The sequence below is a fragment of the Gavialis gangeticus genome, unplaced genomic scaffold, assembly GCF_001723915.1.
Source record: "Gavialis gangeticus isolate Ggan-Ray unplaced genomic scaffold, GavGan_comp1, whole genome shotgun sequence".
NCBI classification, from domain to species: Eukaryota; Metazoa; Chordata; order Crocodylia; family Gavialidae; genus Gavialis; species Gavialis gangeticus.
The window spans coordinates 136687391-136707441 of NW_017729032.1; the positions used below are offsets into that span (position 1 = coordinate 136687391).

General features: G+C 44.5%; 1 protein-coding gene across 1 annotated transcript in view; it reads left to right on the plus strand.

The window, feature by feature from the left end:
* MYO16 (myosin XVI) overlaps window positions 1-20051 on the plus strand; it is a 581111-nt gene that overhangs the window by 252031 nt on the left and 309029 nt on the right. The window contains exons 13-14 of the mRNA XM_019525343.1: window positions 4405-4510; window positions 18283-18400. Of these exons, the coding sequence (XP_019380888.1) occupies window positions 4405-4510; window positions 18283-18400 (224 nt within the window). The remainder of the gene's footprint in view (window positions 1-4404; window positions 4511-18282; window positions 18401-20051) is intronic.

Genomic DNA, 20051 nt, shown 5'->3' on the forward strand with positions numbered 1-20051 from the left:
GTCATCCCCCGTGGCCAGGACCAGGTCCAGCAAGGCGTTACCCTTAGTGGGCTGTGCACTTCCTGGGTAAGGTGAAGGTCCTGTAATACAGCCAGGAACCTACGCGAGCGGTCAGACCTCGCTGTCTGCTCCTCCCAGCAAATGTCTGGGTAGTTTAGGTCACCCATGACAATAACATCCCTTGACCTAACTGCCTCCATAAGCTGACTGGAGAAGTCCTGGTCAAGCTCTTCCCTGTGGTTAGGTGGTCTGTAATAGATGCCCAGTGTAAGGTCCCTTTTGCCATGCCCCCCTTGTAGTTTGACCCATAGTGTCTCTGCCCAACCCTCCTCTACCCTGAAGCTGATCCTTGATGATGTGAGGTGCTCTTTGACATAGAGTGCACCACCTGGGCTCCCATCTTCTTTGGTTGGTGTTCCAAGGCCCTGTAGTCCTCCATGATGTTATCCGGCTTGCCCTTGGATGCATCATTTTACCCACATGGACCACAACCAGTGGGTAGTAGTCAGAGGGTTTGATGATTTTAGGGATGGTCTGTTAAAGAGATATTCCGCGAATATCTCTTTAAGAATTTTGTCTTCTGGTATTGGTTTCAATTGTTTGAGGATTTTCTGTATAGGTTCCAGAGAGGGATGATATATCATAACCAGTGGTGTGTGATTCATGAGGTGTTTTCCTTCAGTACGGTAGCAGTTCTTCACATGGTATCCGGGTGGCTCTTTCAAAAGTGTGATTTATCTCTCTGGAGCAGTGTCCTTGTTGAGTGAAAGCCCTTTTGAGATTTGGTGGGTGTTCTCCTCCATGCAAATGCAGTGTTATTGGAGGGCTTGGCTGTATATTACAGTTTTCTTGGTGTGTTTAGGGTGATTGCTGGTTCTGTGCAGATATACATGTTGGTCTGTGGGTTTCTTGTATATGGTGGTCTATATTTTCCCCTTCTGGATAGTGATCCTTATGCCTAAAAAGGAAATATTAGTGCTGGAGTAGTCAAGAAATAGTCTGATGGAGGGGTGATGATTAGGAGGGATTCTGGTTTTCCCTGATTAAAAAAAAAATCCCACTTCTCTTTCTCACAAACTGCGTAGTATGATGGTTTTGTGTCTACTATCCTAGTTGCCTTCATCCTGGTCTATCCATTTGCTCCAATGCAGGTTGGCTACCCTCCCACTTAAGTGTGAAGTTACATACATTAAGGATGAAGTTACACACATTACACTTGGACTATACTAAATCTGTAGAATGTTAAGCAATGTTAAAGTTAGAAGGTGCTGTGAGCAGTTACACATTAAGAGTTGATGTCATTTCTTGCCTGTGTAGCTCTGATTTCCCACTAGAGGGCTAGCAAGCAGGAGCCAGGACACCTAGACTCTACCCCTGCTTGGGAGGGATGTGGGAAGGGTGGGACTGTAAGCAGTGTATCCACAGATGCTGAAGGACTGAAGTTACACTAACATAATAACTCATTTGCTAAAGTTACCCTAATATGGGCTAGGTAGCATGGCCAAAAGTTAACGCTCATTTGAAGGGCTTATCTTTGAGATGCTTAGAGGGCACTTAGCACAAGTTAATGCAATGGTCACTCACATTTTAAGTGCCCTTAGTATGGTCTAAGTGTAATGTGTAACCACAAAGCAGATTTGCAAAATAACCCCAATTATACCTACACTAAGATGGGCTCTACATCAGCTGTCACTACGTAGGGAAGAGATCTGGGAGTCATTGTGGACAGTTCACTAAAGAAGTCAACATTCATACGATTGTACGTTCACTTCCATAAATCAACAGGAAGAAGTGAGGAATATTGGTTCTGAATGCTTTCTTTTCATGCAAGAATCATGCCAGATATTAGTAAAGTAATAAGACCATAAGAACATAAGTCTCACCACTTACTGTGGAGGCCTCAGCAGCCATCAAAAGGCAAAGCAAATGGTAAGGATTATTAAGAAGAGAAATGTAAACAAACTGGAAAGTATCATTATGCTCCTTTATTAATCCATGCTGTGTCCACACATTGAACACTGTGCCCAGCTCTGGTCCCTGCACCTCAGAAAGGATATAGAAGAACTAGAGAAGGTACAGAGAAGGGCAACTAGGATGATTAGTGGTATGGAGGGGCTTCCATATGAGGAGAGACTAAAGAGGCTAAGCCTATTCAGTTTAAAAAAGAGATGATTGAAGGGGAACATGATAAGCATTTACAAAATACTAAATAGCAAGGGCAAAATAAATAGGGATCTATTATTTTCAGTCTCTTACAATACAAGAACTAGGGGTCACAAAATTCAACTATTAAGTAGTAAGTTTAAAACTAACAAAAGGAATTTATTTTTCATACAGCATATGATTAAACTGTGAAATTGATTGATACCAGATGTTGTGGAAGCTGAGAGTTTAGCCACATTAAAAAATGGATTGGACAGATTCTTAGAGGAAAAGGGCATCAGTTGCTAGTGAGCATGGGGGTTAAGGATACAGCCTCTGAATCAAAACTTCCTAGACTTTAAATGCTGGAGGCTACAAGTGAAAGAAGAACAGTGGGAAAAAACCTGGTTATACCCAGTTTACTCTCCCTTTCAGCATCTACTCTCTGGCACTATGTGACACAGGATACTAGGCAAGATAAACCAATGGTCTGACCCAGTAAATGGTGATTCTTATGTTTTTATGGTTGTAGTGGTTAGTCACTATAGTAGTGTCTATTATAGACAACAAGCTGAAGAGAGGAGTAAAATTTGGGTAAATTTTTCCATCTTCCATTACTCCATCTACATGTCCTCACTCTTACTCTCCTTCCAAGGATCATTTTCTAAAAACAGTGAAATACAGAGACTCCTTTCTTTTACTTTACTGATATCTGGCATGATTATTGCATGACAAGAAAGAATTCAGGACCAATATTCCTTCTTACCCTCACTTCTTCCTGTTGTGTTCATACATTTATGGAAGTGAATCAGCTGGTTAATTCATCGAAGCCTTGGTTTGTTCATCTTCTGGGACACAGTTTAGGATGTATCTCTTTGATCAGTTTTTGACCCAAAAAGTAAAACATCTATATACTTTGAAAGTCTTCATTATGCTAATTCTGAGATGGGCCTAGAGACTTTTAATAGATCTTTTGTAAAAAGTGAAAGTTACAACAAGAATTTGTATTAGCTACACTCAAACATTTTTTCTAATTCTCCAATTTGTAGCAAAGATTTGATGGAAAAAAAGAAAAAACAACAATGCTGGAAAGTTATTCTTTACCACTACAAGGAAATGAACTGTGGGGTTAAGCAAACTAAATAAAAACCATTAGATAATCACATTCTAATGTTAGGGCTTTTTCAAACATCTGTTTTATCATGGGAAAATTTGGCTGACAGATATTAAACCCTAAAACAGGATTTGGGAAAAGTTTGGAAGATACCTGGGTCTGATTCTCGGAAGTGTCAACACATGCCACTCTTCTTCACTTGACTTGGAACTTCGGCTTCAAAGAACATCTGAAGACCTTTTTAATCACTAGTTTCCTCCACCATTTAAAAAGACTGGAGAGCCAATGTTCATAGTCTGATTGATAACCTGTATGGTCATAACATAGAACCTAATTGCTTTTCTCTGAAAAAGAGGATCTGTATTTTGAACTAGTAAGAAATGTATGTATGTATTTTTTGCAAAATGGCAACCTTGGGACTTCCAAGTTCTTCTAAAAATGGCAATCTTGGGATTTAGATTGTCTCAGTCTTCTAAGTGACCTTCATGTATCCTTTTAAAAATTTGACAGACAATTCAGATAAGACTATTACAAAGAAGTATTGCAAATGATTCAGAGAAAGCTAAAGTGTTTAATGCCTTTTCTACTTCAGTTTTCACAAACAGTTGACGTTTTATTCAAATCTCAATAAATCTCAACAGGTTTAGACACGTCACCTGTAGTCCCCATTATCCTCATTCCCACTGGTTGGTGGAAAACCTTATGAAGTGCTTACTAAAAGGCAGCAGATTCAGATTATGATCTGTATTTAGTTTCAGACAGCTTGGAGTAGGTTTGACCACTTTGTTGGACTTACTAAAATATAAAGGTATTGAGACACGAAAGAAGGGCTGAGAGCATTAGCTTTTGATTGGCTTTGTGCTATTCTGAGGGACAAGGAGAAAGCCATGTTTCTATCTGTCAGTGCTGATAAAAAGCCACTTTTTATATTGGCTTATTTTTATTTAACATGCATAATTATCCTTATTTAATAGCTATATTAGCATCCATTATTATGAACAGATCTTTTTCTGGAATTAGGGGTACCAGAGGTTGTGAATAAAATATCAGATATGACATTTAAACAGTGGGATTTTCTCTCTCTCTCTCTCTCTCTCTCTCTCTCTCTCTCTCTCTCTCTCTCTCCAACCTCCCTGATCTTTCTGCAGTGGAGAAAGTGGTTCTGGGAAAACTGAAGCCTGCAAACAAATTGTGAAGCACCTAATGTTCAGATCCAGTTCCAGCAGGTGTACCTTTGATTCAAAGATAAAACACGTAAGTTGTGTTTTGAGCAGCCTTATAATGTGACACATACACATGCTTTGAATGAGCAGGGACATTTTTTAATTTTACATTTTTCTTTAGGAATGCTCATATAAGAGTTTTTGCCAAGCTATTTGAGTCACTGTAGGACTAGCTGGATTAAAAGTATATCAAACCTACACTAAGCTGACATGCTTTTTAGTCCTTTTAATTTTCCTTCTTGCTCTACTCATGGAAAGACTTTCATAACATCACAGTGCTTCTTATTAAATACCATCGAGTGTCAATTATCTGAAAACCATTTATCAAAACCATTTACCCAGGCATCTGAATGCAGGACATGTTGCCAACCTGAGTGGTACAAAGTAAAGCAGTGGCAACTTAGAAGAAAGGGAGCTGCTTCAACCAAAGGTATAGCCAGGGAGCTCTGCATGTGTGGCAGCTGCATGATGCCCAGGGCAGCACTGCCTTTTGCTGTGACACAATCAGCTGCTGGTGTGGTTGTGGCCGTGTTGTGCCCAGATGACACCCCCTTCTCCCAGTTACGCTACAGGTTTCAACCACTAAAAAGAAAAAAATTAAAGTAATCAACAAGCTAACAAAAGGTGAATCTGTTACCCAACTTGCTTTAGTACAGTAGAGAATGTTCACTTAATGCACATTTCATTAACCAAACAGTTAGATTTTATGAATTAGGTCAGATACTTGCCACTCCACTCCATTCTAGTTGCCTTCAGTAACTAAAGTAACTCTTTATTTTGTGGTGGTGTCCAGTGTGACAATTGAAATGAAGTATAGCAACTACTACAGTATCATGAAAAGTATTATATGGGAGAAGGTGGGAAGATTTTTAAGGGTACTTGATGCAAATTGATGATACATGCAGTATCATTACCATGCTCTAACTGAAGTGTTAATTTACAAAAGTATGATTTAAGTGTTATTATCTTGACATGTCAGAACCCCACTAAACTAAATCAATATAGCTTTACTCATCCAATAGAAACTTCTCATGAATTTTCTTTTTAAAAATTCATATATTTTTATTTTTAGACACCATTTTAGCTCAATTATCATTAAATGTTCTAAGCCAATTTGTTTTTGCCATTATACCAAAGGGAATTGCTAAAAAATAAATAAGGATAAATAAGGGCCCATTCTTTGAAAATAAGGAAATACCTTTTTAATGCAGACAAAGATTTATTAATTTAACTTCGCTTCATAGTTCCTTTCCATATCTGAACCAAATTCTTCCTAGTGTGTATCAGGAAGCTGACTGTGTGTCTAGGATACAGAATTTATCTCCATGACAGTTCATGCAGGGATTGTGGGGAGGTTCTCATTTGACTGGACACTGCAACTCACTGATGCATTAAATTGTCATAGCAATCATACTAGCAGTATAGTTCAGAATGACATTCCCAAACAATAATAACCATTCTAAATCCCATTCAAAATCACCTTTTGCACTAAACCATCTAATGCTTGATCTCCACTCATAGGTGGAGTAGAATGTTGGAATACTTAGTATAGCCATTTTTGAATTCTGAATTTTCTGCTTTAAAAACCCCCCAACTCTTTAGTCTCTTCTAAATTAACCTCAAACTGTCTTTGTTTTAGAACTCAAGCTTCCCTTATGCATGGGATGCTTCCCTTGTCCTTCCATTGAACAATGAGATCTCTGTTAATTTTTAAGATTTTTTTCCCCAATACTTGAAAAAGATAGACATTATTCAAAACATTCTATTTTCTTCCTGAAATAAAAGCTTTCTCCATTCTAGATAAAGTAGTGCTGTCAAAGTACAGCTGATGTAAATAGACAGTGCATGAATCAGTGATTATTGAGAGTTGAAAGGCTCCAGATGTGTTAGTGCGCATCTTGTATGCGCATGTTGACAGTGAACTGAGAGTCTTACTGACATCTGCTTGAATATTGGAAAACACAGCTGTATTCCTATTTACATTTTAGTTTAAAGTAAGTCTGATTACATTGAAATAAGCCTTTGCTTCACTTCACTTTAGTCAGAATATGAAAATTGAAATAGGAGAGTTCTCAAAGCAATGCTTACTTTACATTATTGTACAAAGCAATCTCAATCACTGGTGCTACTTTTTAAAAATATATACTTTAATACAAGTGCAATGAAAGTGTGTTAAGCTTACTATAGGAACTTCAATTTTGGTTTAAGCTCCTAAGTTGATTAAGTATTGGCACATTTGTCTACAAGTAGCACATCTTCAGTTCATTATTATGTCATCCCCACTACAGAAGGGATGTGGACAAATTGGAGAGTGTCAAGTGGAGGGTAACAAAAATGGTTAGAGGACTGGGGCACCTGATTTATGAGGAGAGGCTGAGGGAACTGGATTTATTTAGTCTGGAGGGGAGAAGACTGAGGAGGGATTTAATAGCAGCCTTAAACTACTTGAAGGGCAGTTACAAAGAGGATGGAGCAAGACTGATTTCAGTAGTGGCAGATGACAGAATAAGGAGTAATTATTTCAAGTTGCAACAAGGAAAGTTTAGGTTAGATATTAAGAAAAGGTTCCTCACTAGAAGGATAATAAAGCATTGGAACGGGTTACCCAGAGAGCTTATTGAATCTCCATCCTTGAAGCATTTTAAGACTTGGATAAACAAAGCCTTGGCTGGGATGATCTAGATGGAGATGGTCCTGCTTTGAGCAGGGGGATGGACTAGATGACTTGGTTAGTAGGGCTATGAAAAGCTTCAGTAGCCAATTTGCTTCAGAAGAGATTCAGCTCAATTCGGTAACTGAATCGCCAAATCTGAATGAAATCAGGAGACCTATTAAAAGGTCCAAATTGATTCAGAAACCTCCAAATTTATTCTGAAAATATTCTGTCAGAAGGCAGACATGTGGGAAACAGAAACCTAGAAGAGAGAGGGGGAGGAAGACTGCTCTGATATTGACATCTGTAGCTGGCCAGTGACCATGATCTTTACCTGAGTTCTCTTCCAATCACAGTGCTCTGGAGGAGGGATGTAGAAGCAACATATAAGGCTGTGTGTGAAGTGATCTGTGCCTCTCGTGAGCTGTCTCTCTTGGATTAGCAGTGTCTGAAAGGTTCTGGCTTGCTATCTAGTATCTTGGTAGCTACTAGCTAGCCACTCTCTCTCCTTCTGTGTTTTCCCTGACAGTGTGTCATCACTGTGCACTGCAGGAAAGAACAACATATATTACAGACACATACATATTTTGCAGCACACTAAGCATTATGAAGCGTGCTGGAACGGCAGGTGCCAGATCTTCAGGCAGGGGAGGAACAGGGGGCAGAGGGAGAGCTGCAAGTCCCTCCCCCCCACCATAGACAAATCTATCCTGGCAGCAAAAGAAAAGTCTGCTGCTAGTGGGAGCAAGGAGGTGGGAGCTGTATCTGCACTTGCACCACCTTCACTAACACTGGCAATAACCACCAGCAGCAGCATGACAGTCTCCACCCCAATTTCAGTTCCCAGTGTGAGTTTTTCAGTGCTAGAAGAGGAGCCGGATCTGGAAGCAGTGGAGCTGAGTGCCATAGCAAAGGAAATTCTGAGGAAGGAGGGGGAATCTGAGTTTGTGCTGCACACCCCTCAAAATTCCCCTAGAGGCAGGTCTCTTTTGGAAGGCATTTCGGAGGAGGTTGTGGGGGCAGGTGACTGAGCTCCTCCTGGTGAGCAGGGGGATAAGGCAGGATCCCTACCCACAACCCAGAAGCAGGTGGGTAGTGTAGTATGGGATCATTAGGGTTGGCAGATGATCCCAGGTATGCTACCTGCCAGCAGTGCTGAAAGCAGATCAGCTGGGGCAAGGATGAAACATTTCACCGCCACAGCAATGCTGCTGCATCTCGGGAGGCAACACCCCCTTGCCCTTGTTCCTCCTCAGCCTGACATCAGTAGGAGTATGCCCCCCCAAAATTCCCCTCTCACTCCAAAGCCTCCGTCCACAAGAAGCAGAGGCAGGCCACCCTGAACCAGTGGGGAAAAGGTGGAGACAAAGCGGGGTTCACTCCCAAAGTGAGCAAGGTCACCCAAGACATTGGGGAGATGCTTGCTCTGGATGGCCAGCCCTTCTCTTTTGTTGACTGTTCAGGGTTCAGGCAGCTCATGGCACTCATGGCCCCATCATACCAAGTTCCCGCATGCACCACCTTTAGCAGGACAGTGGTATCCTCCCTGTATGAGGCATGCAGGGAATACTTGAGGGGGGAGCTGCACAAGGCAGGGCCGCAGGTAGCTTTACACTTCACCTTGGAAATCTGGAGCAGCCAGGATGGAGATCACGCTTACCTCTCCCTCACAGGGCACTGGTGTGATCAGTCAGGGCGTCAGTGGGCTCTTCTTCAAGCGGAGGTGATGGATGAGTCCCACACGGCAAGGGAGATCATGGTGGCCATGAACCACATGGTGCAGGGGTGGCTCGTTGGGCAGGGTGAGTCCATCCATGGGGTTATGGTCACCAACAACAGGGCCAATACGGTCAAGGCGGTGTGTTGGCATCCACTGGGTGGCACACAAGTTCCACCTCATAGTTAGGGATGCCTTGGAGGGGGACAGGACTCCCAGTGATGGCATCGTCGCTACCACTACCAGCCAGCTCATTTAAAAATGCAGGAAGGTGGTGGGCTACTTCCACCGGAGCATCAAGGGGGGCAAGGTGCTGTGGGACAAACAGGCAGAGCTGAGCATCCCACAGCACAAAATCATACAGGTTGTGGAGACTCGGTGGAACTCCACATACCTGATGTTGGAAAAGTCTGGCCAAGCAACAGAAGGCCATGTATGAGATGGCCTCGGTCGGCGAGATTGGGACCAGTGGCCCCCTTAACAAAACAGAGTGAGATACCATCTCTCAGATCTTGATGGTCCTCAAGCCTTGCCTTGAGCCTTCTGAGAGCCTCAGTGTTGCTGATGCTCTCCTTAGCCAAGTGACCCCATAGTGAAGGAGCTTGAGAATCAAATGGAGAAGTTCCAGGGGATCAGTGTTCCTGGCTGGGGCAAGCCGCTTTTACCGGAGGTTCAGGCACTGATGAAGCAGCTGAAGGAGTGTATCAAAAAACAGCTGGATCCATTGCGATCCAGTACAGATCATGTGCTGGCTGACATGTGTGACCCGAAGGTGAAGGGGAGCATCTGCAGCAGCAAAACCCTCAATCACTGGACAGAGGTGCTGGTGAACAGAGTCAGGGAGACAGAAGGGCAGAGGCAGGGGGACATGGAAGAGGGGGATCTATTTTCCTGTGCCAGCACTCCAAGCACCAGCCAATCTCTTCCACCACAGCTGCTACCAGTGTGGGCGAAGGGCATGGCTTCAATGTTGGGACACAGAAGCACCAGACCCCACCATCAGGCAGGTAGCATGGAGGCCTCAGTGTCTACCTAGCTCAGTGATGATATGGAGTCACTGCATGGCAACCCCTTGGCCTATTGGGCAACCCACAGCCAGGTGTGGCAGGTTCTGGCCACAGTTGTCCGGGAACCACCTGTCCTGTCCACCAACCAGTGTTCCAAGTGAGAGGGTTTTCAGCATTGCTGGTGATGTTGTAACACCCCACCATACCTCCTTGGATCCTGGTTTGGTGGAGCAGCTGGTGTTCCTGAAGGTGAATCTCCCACTGCTGGGGTTCCTCAATCTCCATCTGTAGACAGAGTGAGTGCTACCCTCCTCACTGTCTGCACCTATTTCCTTTTTGTTTTAAAACAAGTTAATGCCCTGCTCTCAGAGCTGGAGGTGGCACTCACTGCATCACCAGCCAGCAGGGGATGAATATCTACCTGCTGAGCTCCCATGCCAGGATGAACTTGGAGGTATGAGCTGGGGCTATGGGGAAGGAGGAGGTCCCAGGTCCTGGGCATGACCTATAACTGCACCCTGCCAAGGTAGGGAGGCCTGGTGGGACAGCTGGTGGTACAGCAGCCCCAGGAAATGCCAGGACTGCTAACCTCCCTCGTCAAAGGCAGGTAGGGGGCACCTGATCACTTTCAGCCACCACGTGCATGCACAGTCCTGGCTGGGGAAAGCCCAGACCTGTAACATCTCTGAGAGGCCTGAGGCTTCCTGGTTGCAGTGGAGTTGTGAGGGTGAGAACAGGCAGGCAGCTCAGATCTGACCTGAGCTACCCTTGACTGGTCTGTGTTGGGGCCAGGACTCAGAGGAGGGAGTTGGAGGGTCAGGATTCTCAGGGAATGGCCAGAGCAAGAGGCTCAGGATTCTCAGGGTGAAAGATGCAAACTGAGAGGCACAGGCTGCAGCGTAGAGGGGGTACAGAGCTGTGGAATGGATGTTACCCCTAGACATCAGAGACCTAAATGGGCAGCCTCCTGCCTGAGTAACATCTGAATCAGTTTTCCATCAAGGCGTAGCACGAGGAAGAGGGGTGGGCAATTGGCCCAGAAACAGGTGGGTGGGCCAAGATCTAACCAGCACCAGGAGGGGCCCCCTGTTACAGGCTACCATCTCTGCTGCATTCATCCCGCTGCGCCTTAACACTCAAGGCAGACAAGGTTCTTTGATATCTTTTATTAATCTGATATCTTTTATTAAACAAACTGAATAGTTGGAGAAACATATCTTAGCAAGCTTTTGGGTTTAAAAACCCTTCTTCAGGCTGAGGAAGCATCTGCAGTTGGTATGTGTGCTCTTCCTGGATGGAATGAATAGTAAAGAAGCCAGAAGCTGGTATGCATGCAAGAAAGCCAGTCAGTAAAAATGTAAACTGAGGCATTAGGGAGTGAGAGAGAGGCTGGGAACAGTGGAGGGGGATGTAGCAGGTAAAAGTGGAGAGGTACCTGGGGAGTCAGATGTCAGGCAGGTTATAGTGCATCATAAATCTAATGTCTATATGAAGTCCATGAGTTTTTGTATCTAGGAGGTTGATGAAGTGATGTTCAGAGGCTTGTCTGGGGAAAGGGGTTTGTAAATTCCCTTTGAGGATCAGGACTCAGAGGTTGGAGAGAGAGTAGCTTTCTTGTGAGTAATGTGCCCCCACTGGTAATTGGGTATTCTTGTCTTTAATAGATTTCCAGTGCGCATTCATTCTGGTTCTCAGTTGTTGTTTGGTCTCTCCTACGTATTTTCCATCAGGGCATTTGGTGCACTGGATGAGATATATGATGTTTATGGAGGTGCAGCTGCAAGGTCCAGGAATGGTAATGGTTCTGTTGTGGGATGTAGTAATTGTGGGGGTACTGGAGATTACGGCTGTGCAAAGCTTCACTCCCCGATTGGATTCCTCGGAGATTTGGCCTGATTTGGTGGCTGAATCTTTGATTCCAAATAAAACCAGGAGACCCTTTAATCTCTGCAAATCGAATCAGAACCCTCTGAATTGTTTCGGGAAGATTCAGTGATTGGGACATAGACACAGCTTTCAGTGTTTTTTCTACATACCTCAAGGTACAAGGCGGATCGTGAATGCTGTGATGGTGGGGCAGATGCAGTGTCCTACAGGAGTGTGTGGGGCTCCCCAGCACACTCAGCAGCAGACCTGGAAGTGGACCAGAAGCACTTCCAGTCCAATTCTGAGTCCTCTGGGGAGGGCAGGGATACATGCCCCCCCCAATTCCCTCCTGGTTTGGCAACTGGTGCCTCCTGGGTCTGAGGGGGCACCTGGGGTCCCTCCATGGCCTATTGCTGAGCCAGGGGGCCCCCCAGCACACCCCCTGGCAGACCCAGAAGTGGACCAGAAGTACTTCTGGTCCACTTCTGGGTTCACTGCTGAGCACATGCCTTCCTCCCCACCCCCACTCCTGTGGGATGCTCTATCTGCCCCAGCATCATAACGTTCACAAGCCATGCCTGGTATCTTGAGGTATGTAGAAAAAACATTTAAAGCTGTGTCTATGGCCGAATCGCTGATTCTCTGAATCAGCATCAAATCTTTGGATTCGGCCAAATCGACTGGGGACAGTGATCTGAATCAGTGCATCGAATCACTGTCCCCGATTCGGGCTGAATCCAAATCTGAATTGAATGCGACCCGTTTTACACACCACTATTGGAGATATGTTGGCAGGTTTTGCATTTCTTGTTATTGTATGGTCTGGATCCATTTGGTGTGGTTTGGGCTGTAGGAAGTTTGCTTCTGGTGATGAGGTTAGCAGGGTTCGGTGCTTGTTTGAATTTACAAAGTACTTTTCACAGATGAGCCTATGAACTGCACTTCATCAACCTCCTAGATACAAAAACTCATGGACTCAATATAGATATTGGATATATAACACACTACAACCTGCCAAACATCTGACTCCCCAGGTACTTCTCCACTTTTACCTGCTACATCCCCCTCCATCCCCCCCACCTCCAGACTAATTCTCAACCCCTGACACCTCAATTTACGTTTTCACTGACTGGCTGGCTTGCATGCATACCAGCCTCTGGCTTCTTCACTATTCATTCCATCCAGGAAAAGCACACACACCAACTGCAATGCTTCCTCAGTCTGATGAAAGGTTTTTAAACTCAAAACCTTGCTAAGATATATTTCTCCAACTAATCAGTTGGTCTCATAAAAGATATCAGATTTACCCGAAGAACCTTGTCTACCTATGTCCTTAGACCAATGATGCTACAAGCTACACCTCTTAACATACAAGTGATATGAGTTTCGCTTTCAACAGTTTGAGGGGCACTTCCACAGAAACCCCTGCACCTATCTCCTTGAAACATGGCAGGCTTCATGCCCTCAGAAGGGGCTACCATTCCTGCTCTTTTCATCTGAACCGGTAGGAAAATGACAAAGTTGTAGGTATTTTAGTGATTCCCCATTATAGTCTATGGCCTAATCGCCAAATCGGCACCAGATCTCTGAATCTGATTTGGCTGAATCAAATCAGGACAGTGACTTGAATCACTGAATCAAATCACTGTCCCTCTGAATCAGTTGAATCCAGATCTGAATCAAATACTTGTTGCTTCGCTTGAGCCTACTGCTTAGGTCCCTTCCAACCCTAATTTTCTTTGATTGTATGGTGTTAAACACAGTAGACCAGTTCTAAAGATGGTATCTGTCTGTGCTGCTGCTACATAGATGGATAGCTTTACCACAAATCTGACATCCACATTTGAATTCAGTAATTATTTTGAACTCCAGATCAAATCCTCTCTAACTTCTGCCTTTTTCTAAAGTTCAGATTAAAAAATGAGGAAGGAGAACTAAATTAATTGCAGAATACATAAAAGAAAATATTGGAATAAATTATGAGTAATAGTGAGACAATATAATCCAATGGGTAGGGAACTAAAGGAGGAGTGAGGAGACTCAGGTTCTATTCCTGACTCAGCCACTGACTTGCTTGCTGACCTTTGGCAAACTGCTGTACATGCTCATCATGAAACCACTATAGATTAATTAAGAAGCTCTTAACAAATAGTTCAGTGCACATGGTGAGAGAAGGATAAACTGAAGTATTTATATTGTTTACATTTTAGGAAATAGTACTAACACAGTAGGCTAACTCCATTCTTGTTGCAACCATGTGTCTTTTTATTAAAACCAATACAATTGCATTGGTTAACACAACCACTTATATCTATTTCTTAGGTATTTTTATTTCAGTTCTACTGAAGTTAAGCCAGATCTGAATTAGTCAATTTAGTGCTGCCATCTGCTGGACAAATAGCTAATTAAAACTCTAATTTTTGGAAGCCTGATTTTTTTCTATAGCCTTAGGGTGTTTGTAAACAACACTTTAGAGCTGGTTTAAAGCAGGTTAAATGCCTTTTGCACTACTTTAATGGCATTGCTGTTTGCACATACGGTAGTGTATTGCGCGTTAATTCCAACTGCTGTAGCACATTCGGTGGTGTAATGTGCCTTAAATGACTATGGCACGCTGCAAAGTAAAACACCTCTCAGGAGTTTTACTTTTCTACCTTACAGCCATGGAGGGAAGTACTGGGCTCTATGCAGCTCAGGGGCTGTGCAGGCAGACTGTGCAAGCAGCTCGGCAGCAGCCCAGGAAGGCAGGCTCCACAGAAGGGAAGAAAAAAAAAAGCCCCGAGCCTGATCTCCAACCCCTCCCCACCAGAGCCTGCCTGCCTGCCTGAGCTGTGTGGGGGCCCGGTGTTTCTTTCTGCAGCTGCAGTGCCCCCTGGGACTGCCCGAGCTGGGTGCCTGCAGGTGCCACCTAGGGGGGGCACCACCGCTGCTGTGGAGGGAACCACCAGCCCCACCCGCAGCTCAGGGACCTCTCTGCCTGCCAGCAGCTCGCTGTCCCCTCCCTGTTGTTGGAGAGGCAGGTAAGGATCGGGCTTTGACACAGGTGTACATGACACAGAGGTTTGCTTCACTCTAAATTGAAGCGGTGTTTTTAAAAAAACACCGCTTCAATTTAGGTAGAATTAAACATTCGTGTTGTGTATAAACCCCTTATACTCTAGTGTAATTTGTAGGTCTCAAACATGGATGTGTAATGCTCCCTATCAGTATAGCACTTGGCACTGAGTTTTCCACAGTATAAATGATTATACAAGTTAGAACCGAAGAGGTTACTTTAAAAGAAAACTATATGGTGTGTTGTCATCCAAATTCATGAAAAGTCCAACAAATCTGTGTTTAATCACATGAGAAAATGCGCTTTTGGTGTGTGATTTTTTTTCCCCGTGTTGGAAGGGGCACATGGATAGTTTGCTGCCTTTCCCATTAGTTCCTGAAATGATTGTTTGAACAAGAGAAATTGGAAATTTGTTTTTCATCTCCAAATATATATTTTTTAAAAGATGACAAGTAAGTTGAATCACGGAAGTGCATTTATACAGAAACATTCCAAAAAGATGAGGAACCTGGTTTTCCTTTCTTAAAATGGTATAAATGATGAGTAACTCTGAAGTTGGTAATCAAAATCATCTCCCTCCTTCATTTTGCAACACTGATACTAAAGGACCAAAAAGTTGCTAGATTCCTATGCCTAGGACAGTCCCAACTATCCCATAGCTAGCCTACCTGGTCTGTTTTGGTACTACTTCAGGTCCAAATGTTAAGATTGTATATGGGGTAGGAGGTGACATAAATAGCATGTTCTGCAAGCCCCCCTTGGTGAATGGGCCTGCTCTTGTTCTTTAGAGAAGCTGTGGGGATGCTCTAAATTAATGGGGGACAAACTTTTTGGCAGGCATATGTCACAAATTTTTCCAACACTTTTTGTGTACAGAAGTATGCAGTTAAAGACATTTTTTCCCCCAAAAATCTTGTTGGCCTAATAAAAGATATCACCTCTTTCCACAAGTTCTGATTGCTTTTTCCTCTACACCAATACAGCTAGAACCTGGATACCTGATAAATTATCCCTGCACTCTCTGATAGCCATTCAGATCCCTTTCCCCTTTCCTTTCTGTTCCCTGCTTTGTGCTTTCTGACCATGCTGCTGCTCTGCTCTGATTCTCTGTTTTCTGCTCCCTGACACCACTGTGCTGCCTGATCTCTCCCCAGTCTCCCATGTGCCACACACAGGCTGTCCATGCCCCTTGTGACACTCATACAGCAGGTCTAAATTAATGCACAATTGGCATAAAACTAACTAAAAGATTAATAAGATACCTCCCAGAAATACTGTCTATTATCAAATAATCTTATCCAAAGGCATTGCAGGGGTAGAAAAATAGGTTAAGGTAGAAAAGAATCAAGATCTCCGACTTCATCTTTCTAGGGTGTGTCTTGTCTCCCTAACTCTGCTACTCTGTCAAAAAAGACATTGTCTTTTGAACCATCTGTCGTGGGGTGGGGTCCTGCAGGATGGCCATGATCTCCCCAAGACCCCCTTACCATGCCAAGTTGGCCCAATGGGCACTCTCAATTCTCGCCCGCCATGTCTTTGATGGAAAATATAAAGTAGGGAAGCTGCCTTTAAGTCCTCTTGGACACAGGTTGCTGGATTCTCTGATCCCGTGGGCTCTCGACCCCTTGTGGATCCCATTTTACGATGGGTGTTTCAGGGCACTCTAGCCTTATGGGCTATATGCATGGCTCCAAACATCCCTTTACCACACCCCAAGCCTCACAGATGATACCAACATTATTCGGTCTGGGTCTTGTTGCAATTTGGCCCCCTTGTCCTCCCTGGGCTGTCCGCGGCCCTCTATCACTCGGCGTCTCACTGGCACTTGGGCTCTCCGTGGCCCTGTTTCACTCAGCCTGTCACTGGCACTTGGGATCGGTGCACCCCAAATGCTGTGCCCTCTCTGGCACCAGGGTCCCCACACTGCTGTGGGTCACCTATGTGGCCTCCTCCTTCCCCTAATAGCCTCATCCAAACCACCGGTGTTGTGGAACAACAAACAAAACACAAGCCCCTGGGCTATAACATAATACAAAAGACAAGGGTGTGCTCTGCCCCTTTTAAAAGCATCGAACTGCATCCCCAGCACTAAGTCTCTAGTGAGCAAGGGTACCTGTGGCACTTATGGAGCCCCATTAGCCCTGGATGCAGCATATTATGCAGTTGCTGCGTTACTGGGCACTTCCTCCCTGGAGGCTCCTTCACCTCTGGCTGCCAACAGGGAACTGACTTGCCTGGTCCCAGCCCTGGGGTTTATATATGAGCCAGGCCCCACTCCTTCCAGTCAGCTGACCTCTGGCAGGTGTGAGCCACTAGCTCATTCTGGCTGCCCTGGTAACCAGCAGTTGGGGCTTCCAACTCACTGCCAGGGCTCTTCCTCTAGCAGTTTCAGCTCTTTAAAGGAGCAGGACATCTTAGTGGCCTACGACACCATCTTCATTTCATTATCAACATTAACAAATAATTTAAGTGATACTAACAACTTAAATTCATATTAGGATGCCTGAAGAGATGGCCTGATTTTCAAGTATTTGTTCACCCAACATTTCCCACTGAGCTTATTGAAGCTGTACCTTGTTCATGTCCTGGCTTATTGTCTCTTTAGTATCTACAGCCCAATGTTTACCAAACACTTGATACCTGGGGCACACTTTTTTTCTGAATTAAAATTGGCAGCACACTTTACTCTTCAATCAAAAAGGTGTATGCACATGCACATACATATATCTTTCTGTTTTTTTCGAACATATATTCCATTTCCCTGCTAGAAGAAAGTATACTAATGCTGAGATGCAAACCAATGATGAGCCTATACCAATGGTTCTCAGTCTTTTTAGCTTCAAGGCTGTCCTCTGTAATTTTTCTGGATTTCACAGCACTTCAGTTGAAAATCACTGTTATAGATCTCAATTCAGAAATGATAGGAGGGAGGGGGAAGTCTTGAGGTTAAAAAATTTGAGAATCACTGATCTAGCTGGTGCCACTTAAGGGTTGTCAGGATAGGAACTCGCCCTGCTGTGCTATGCTCTACTGTCTGCCCCTTGCCAACCCCTGGTCTGTATTTCAGGGATCAAGGGCAGCCCCTGATGTTGAGGCTTCCCTTGAGGAGTCTCACGCACTGCCAGTCATTCCCATTGATACTGCTGCCAGCCCAGGATCATGGGAGGAATGAATAGAGGAAACCAGACTGCAAAGCCCAGCTCTGTCTCTGTGCATGCCCTGCTTACAACAAAAGTGCTACTGGGAACTCCCACGGACTCCCAGCACAGGGGATATCTGAGGACAGGGAAGGGCAGGGGAAGGAAACAATAGTGGTAGCAGTCCCTAGCAGAGCAGTTGCAGATGATGCTAGAGTACCCAGGGCAAGGCGCCAGACGGGGGAGCAGAGCAGTACCTCCTCACACAGGGGGACCACATGGCACACTTCCCTCGCTCTTGTGGCACACTGGTTTGCTGCCTCACATCCCTTGGGAATCACTGATATCACCTTTTTATTTAATTACAGGTAAACTGTATCTTGGAATGCTTTGGACATGCTAAAACTGCCCTGAATAATTTGTCTAGCTGTTTTATAAAATATTTTGAGCTGCAGTTCTGTGAGAAGAAAAAAACACTAGCTGGAGGTAAGTGTCATTTATATTGCAAGATTGTTTCTGTTGCATTAGAGTCTATAGACCACGCAGATCTGCACCCACATTGTGTAAGGCAGCACACAGGGAGTGATGACCTTTATACTGACACTCCAGAAGGTCAAAATCAATAGGTGAATGAAAGAAGTGAGGGGTTCTGGAGGTTCAGGAAACATGCAGTATCAAAAATAACAGCATATATTTAGCCAATCAAAAGCCTGGAATTAAAAATAATAGCATATATTTAGCCAATCAAAAGCCTGGAATTAAAAACCTGCTGTGGATATTATTTAGCCACTAGGTGGCAGAGAAACACAAGGAAAACTTAAATACATTAGCTGAAATATCCTCTACATTACATAAGAACCTAAAGTTAGGATATACACCAAGGACTTACTGTGTTTAGCAGCAGAACTTTCAAACTGTGCTGTGCTGTGCTGTCTGTACCAGTGAGCCTGACCCTGCTGCCTGAACAGAGCTGAAATATTTCCAGGTGGGGGCAGCAACCACAGAACAACATGGCATCTTTGAAGGAACCACTGTTGGACATAGCAGGTGCATCTACATGTGTGATTAATGCAACTGAATTAACTCCAGCACAATTTGAGCTAAAGTAAACTAATCTGGACTTCACCATCTACACATGCATGTAAGTGCAGGTAGCACAGAGTCAGAGGAGGGGCACACGGAAGTGCTGTAGGTTAGAATACAAGGCAGTCAAGGGGAAAGAGACTTAATGGTGGGGGTCTACTACAGACCACCCAACTAAGGGGAAGAGCTAGACCAGGAATTCTTAAGTCAGCTCACGGAGGTAATTAGATCAAAGGGCACGGTCATCATAGGTGACTTGAACTTTCCAGACATCTGCTGGAAAGAGCAGTCATCCAGGTCTGACTGCTCACATAGATTCCTAACCCAAATGCAGGAGCTCCATCTAACCCAGGAGGTGCACAGCCCTATCAGGGGAGATGCCTTGTTGGACCTGGTGAGAGGGCTGCGGGTGCTTGACCACCTAGGCGACAGTGATCATTGCTTGTTGGAATTCACCATCCAGCGTAAGGTGGCAAAGGCCTGCAGCAAGGCAGCAGCCCTAGATTTCAGGAGGGCAGACTTCAATGAGCTAAGGAGAATAGTTGGGGAAGCACTGAGGTCCCGGAGGGGAGGGGAGGGGAGCCAGGTGTCCAAGAAGAGTGGTTGCTCCTTATGGAGACAATCCTCCAAGCCCAAAGGGAGGTAATCCCAACAAGGATCAAAGGGAGCAGGAGGGCACAAAAGCCCCCATGGCTCACCCAAAGCATCCAGGAATGTCTTCTAGCTAAAAGGGAGGCGTACACCCAATGGAAGGGAGGGGCCATCACCAGGGAGGATTATACTGCGGTTGCTGGGGGATGCACGGGGGCAGTCAGGGAGGCCAAGGCGGAGATGGAACTGGGACTAGCTTCCTGGATCAAGGATAACAAGAAGTCCTTTTTTAAATACATAGGGGTCAAAAAGAAGGTACTGGCTAATGTAGAGCCTCTGCAAGACATGCTAGGAAATTTGGTTGTCACACCAGACAACAAAGCTAACTTATTTAATGACTTCTTTGCCTCCATTTTCCTGAGCAGGGACCGAATCAGCCCCACACTGGGCCCCCCTCAGGCCC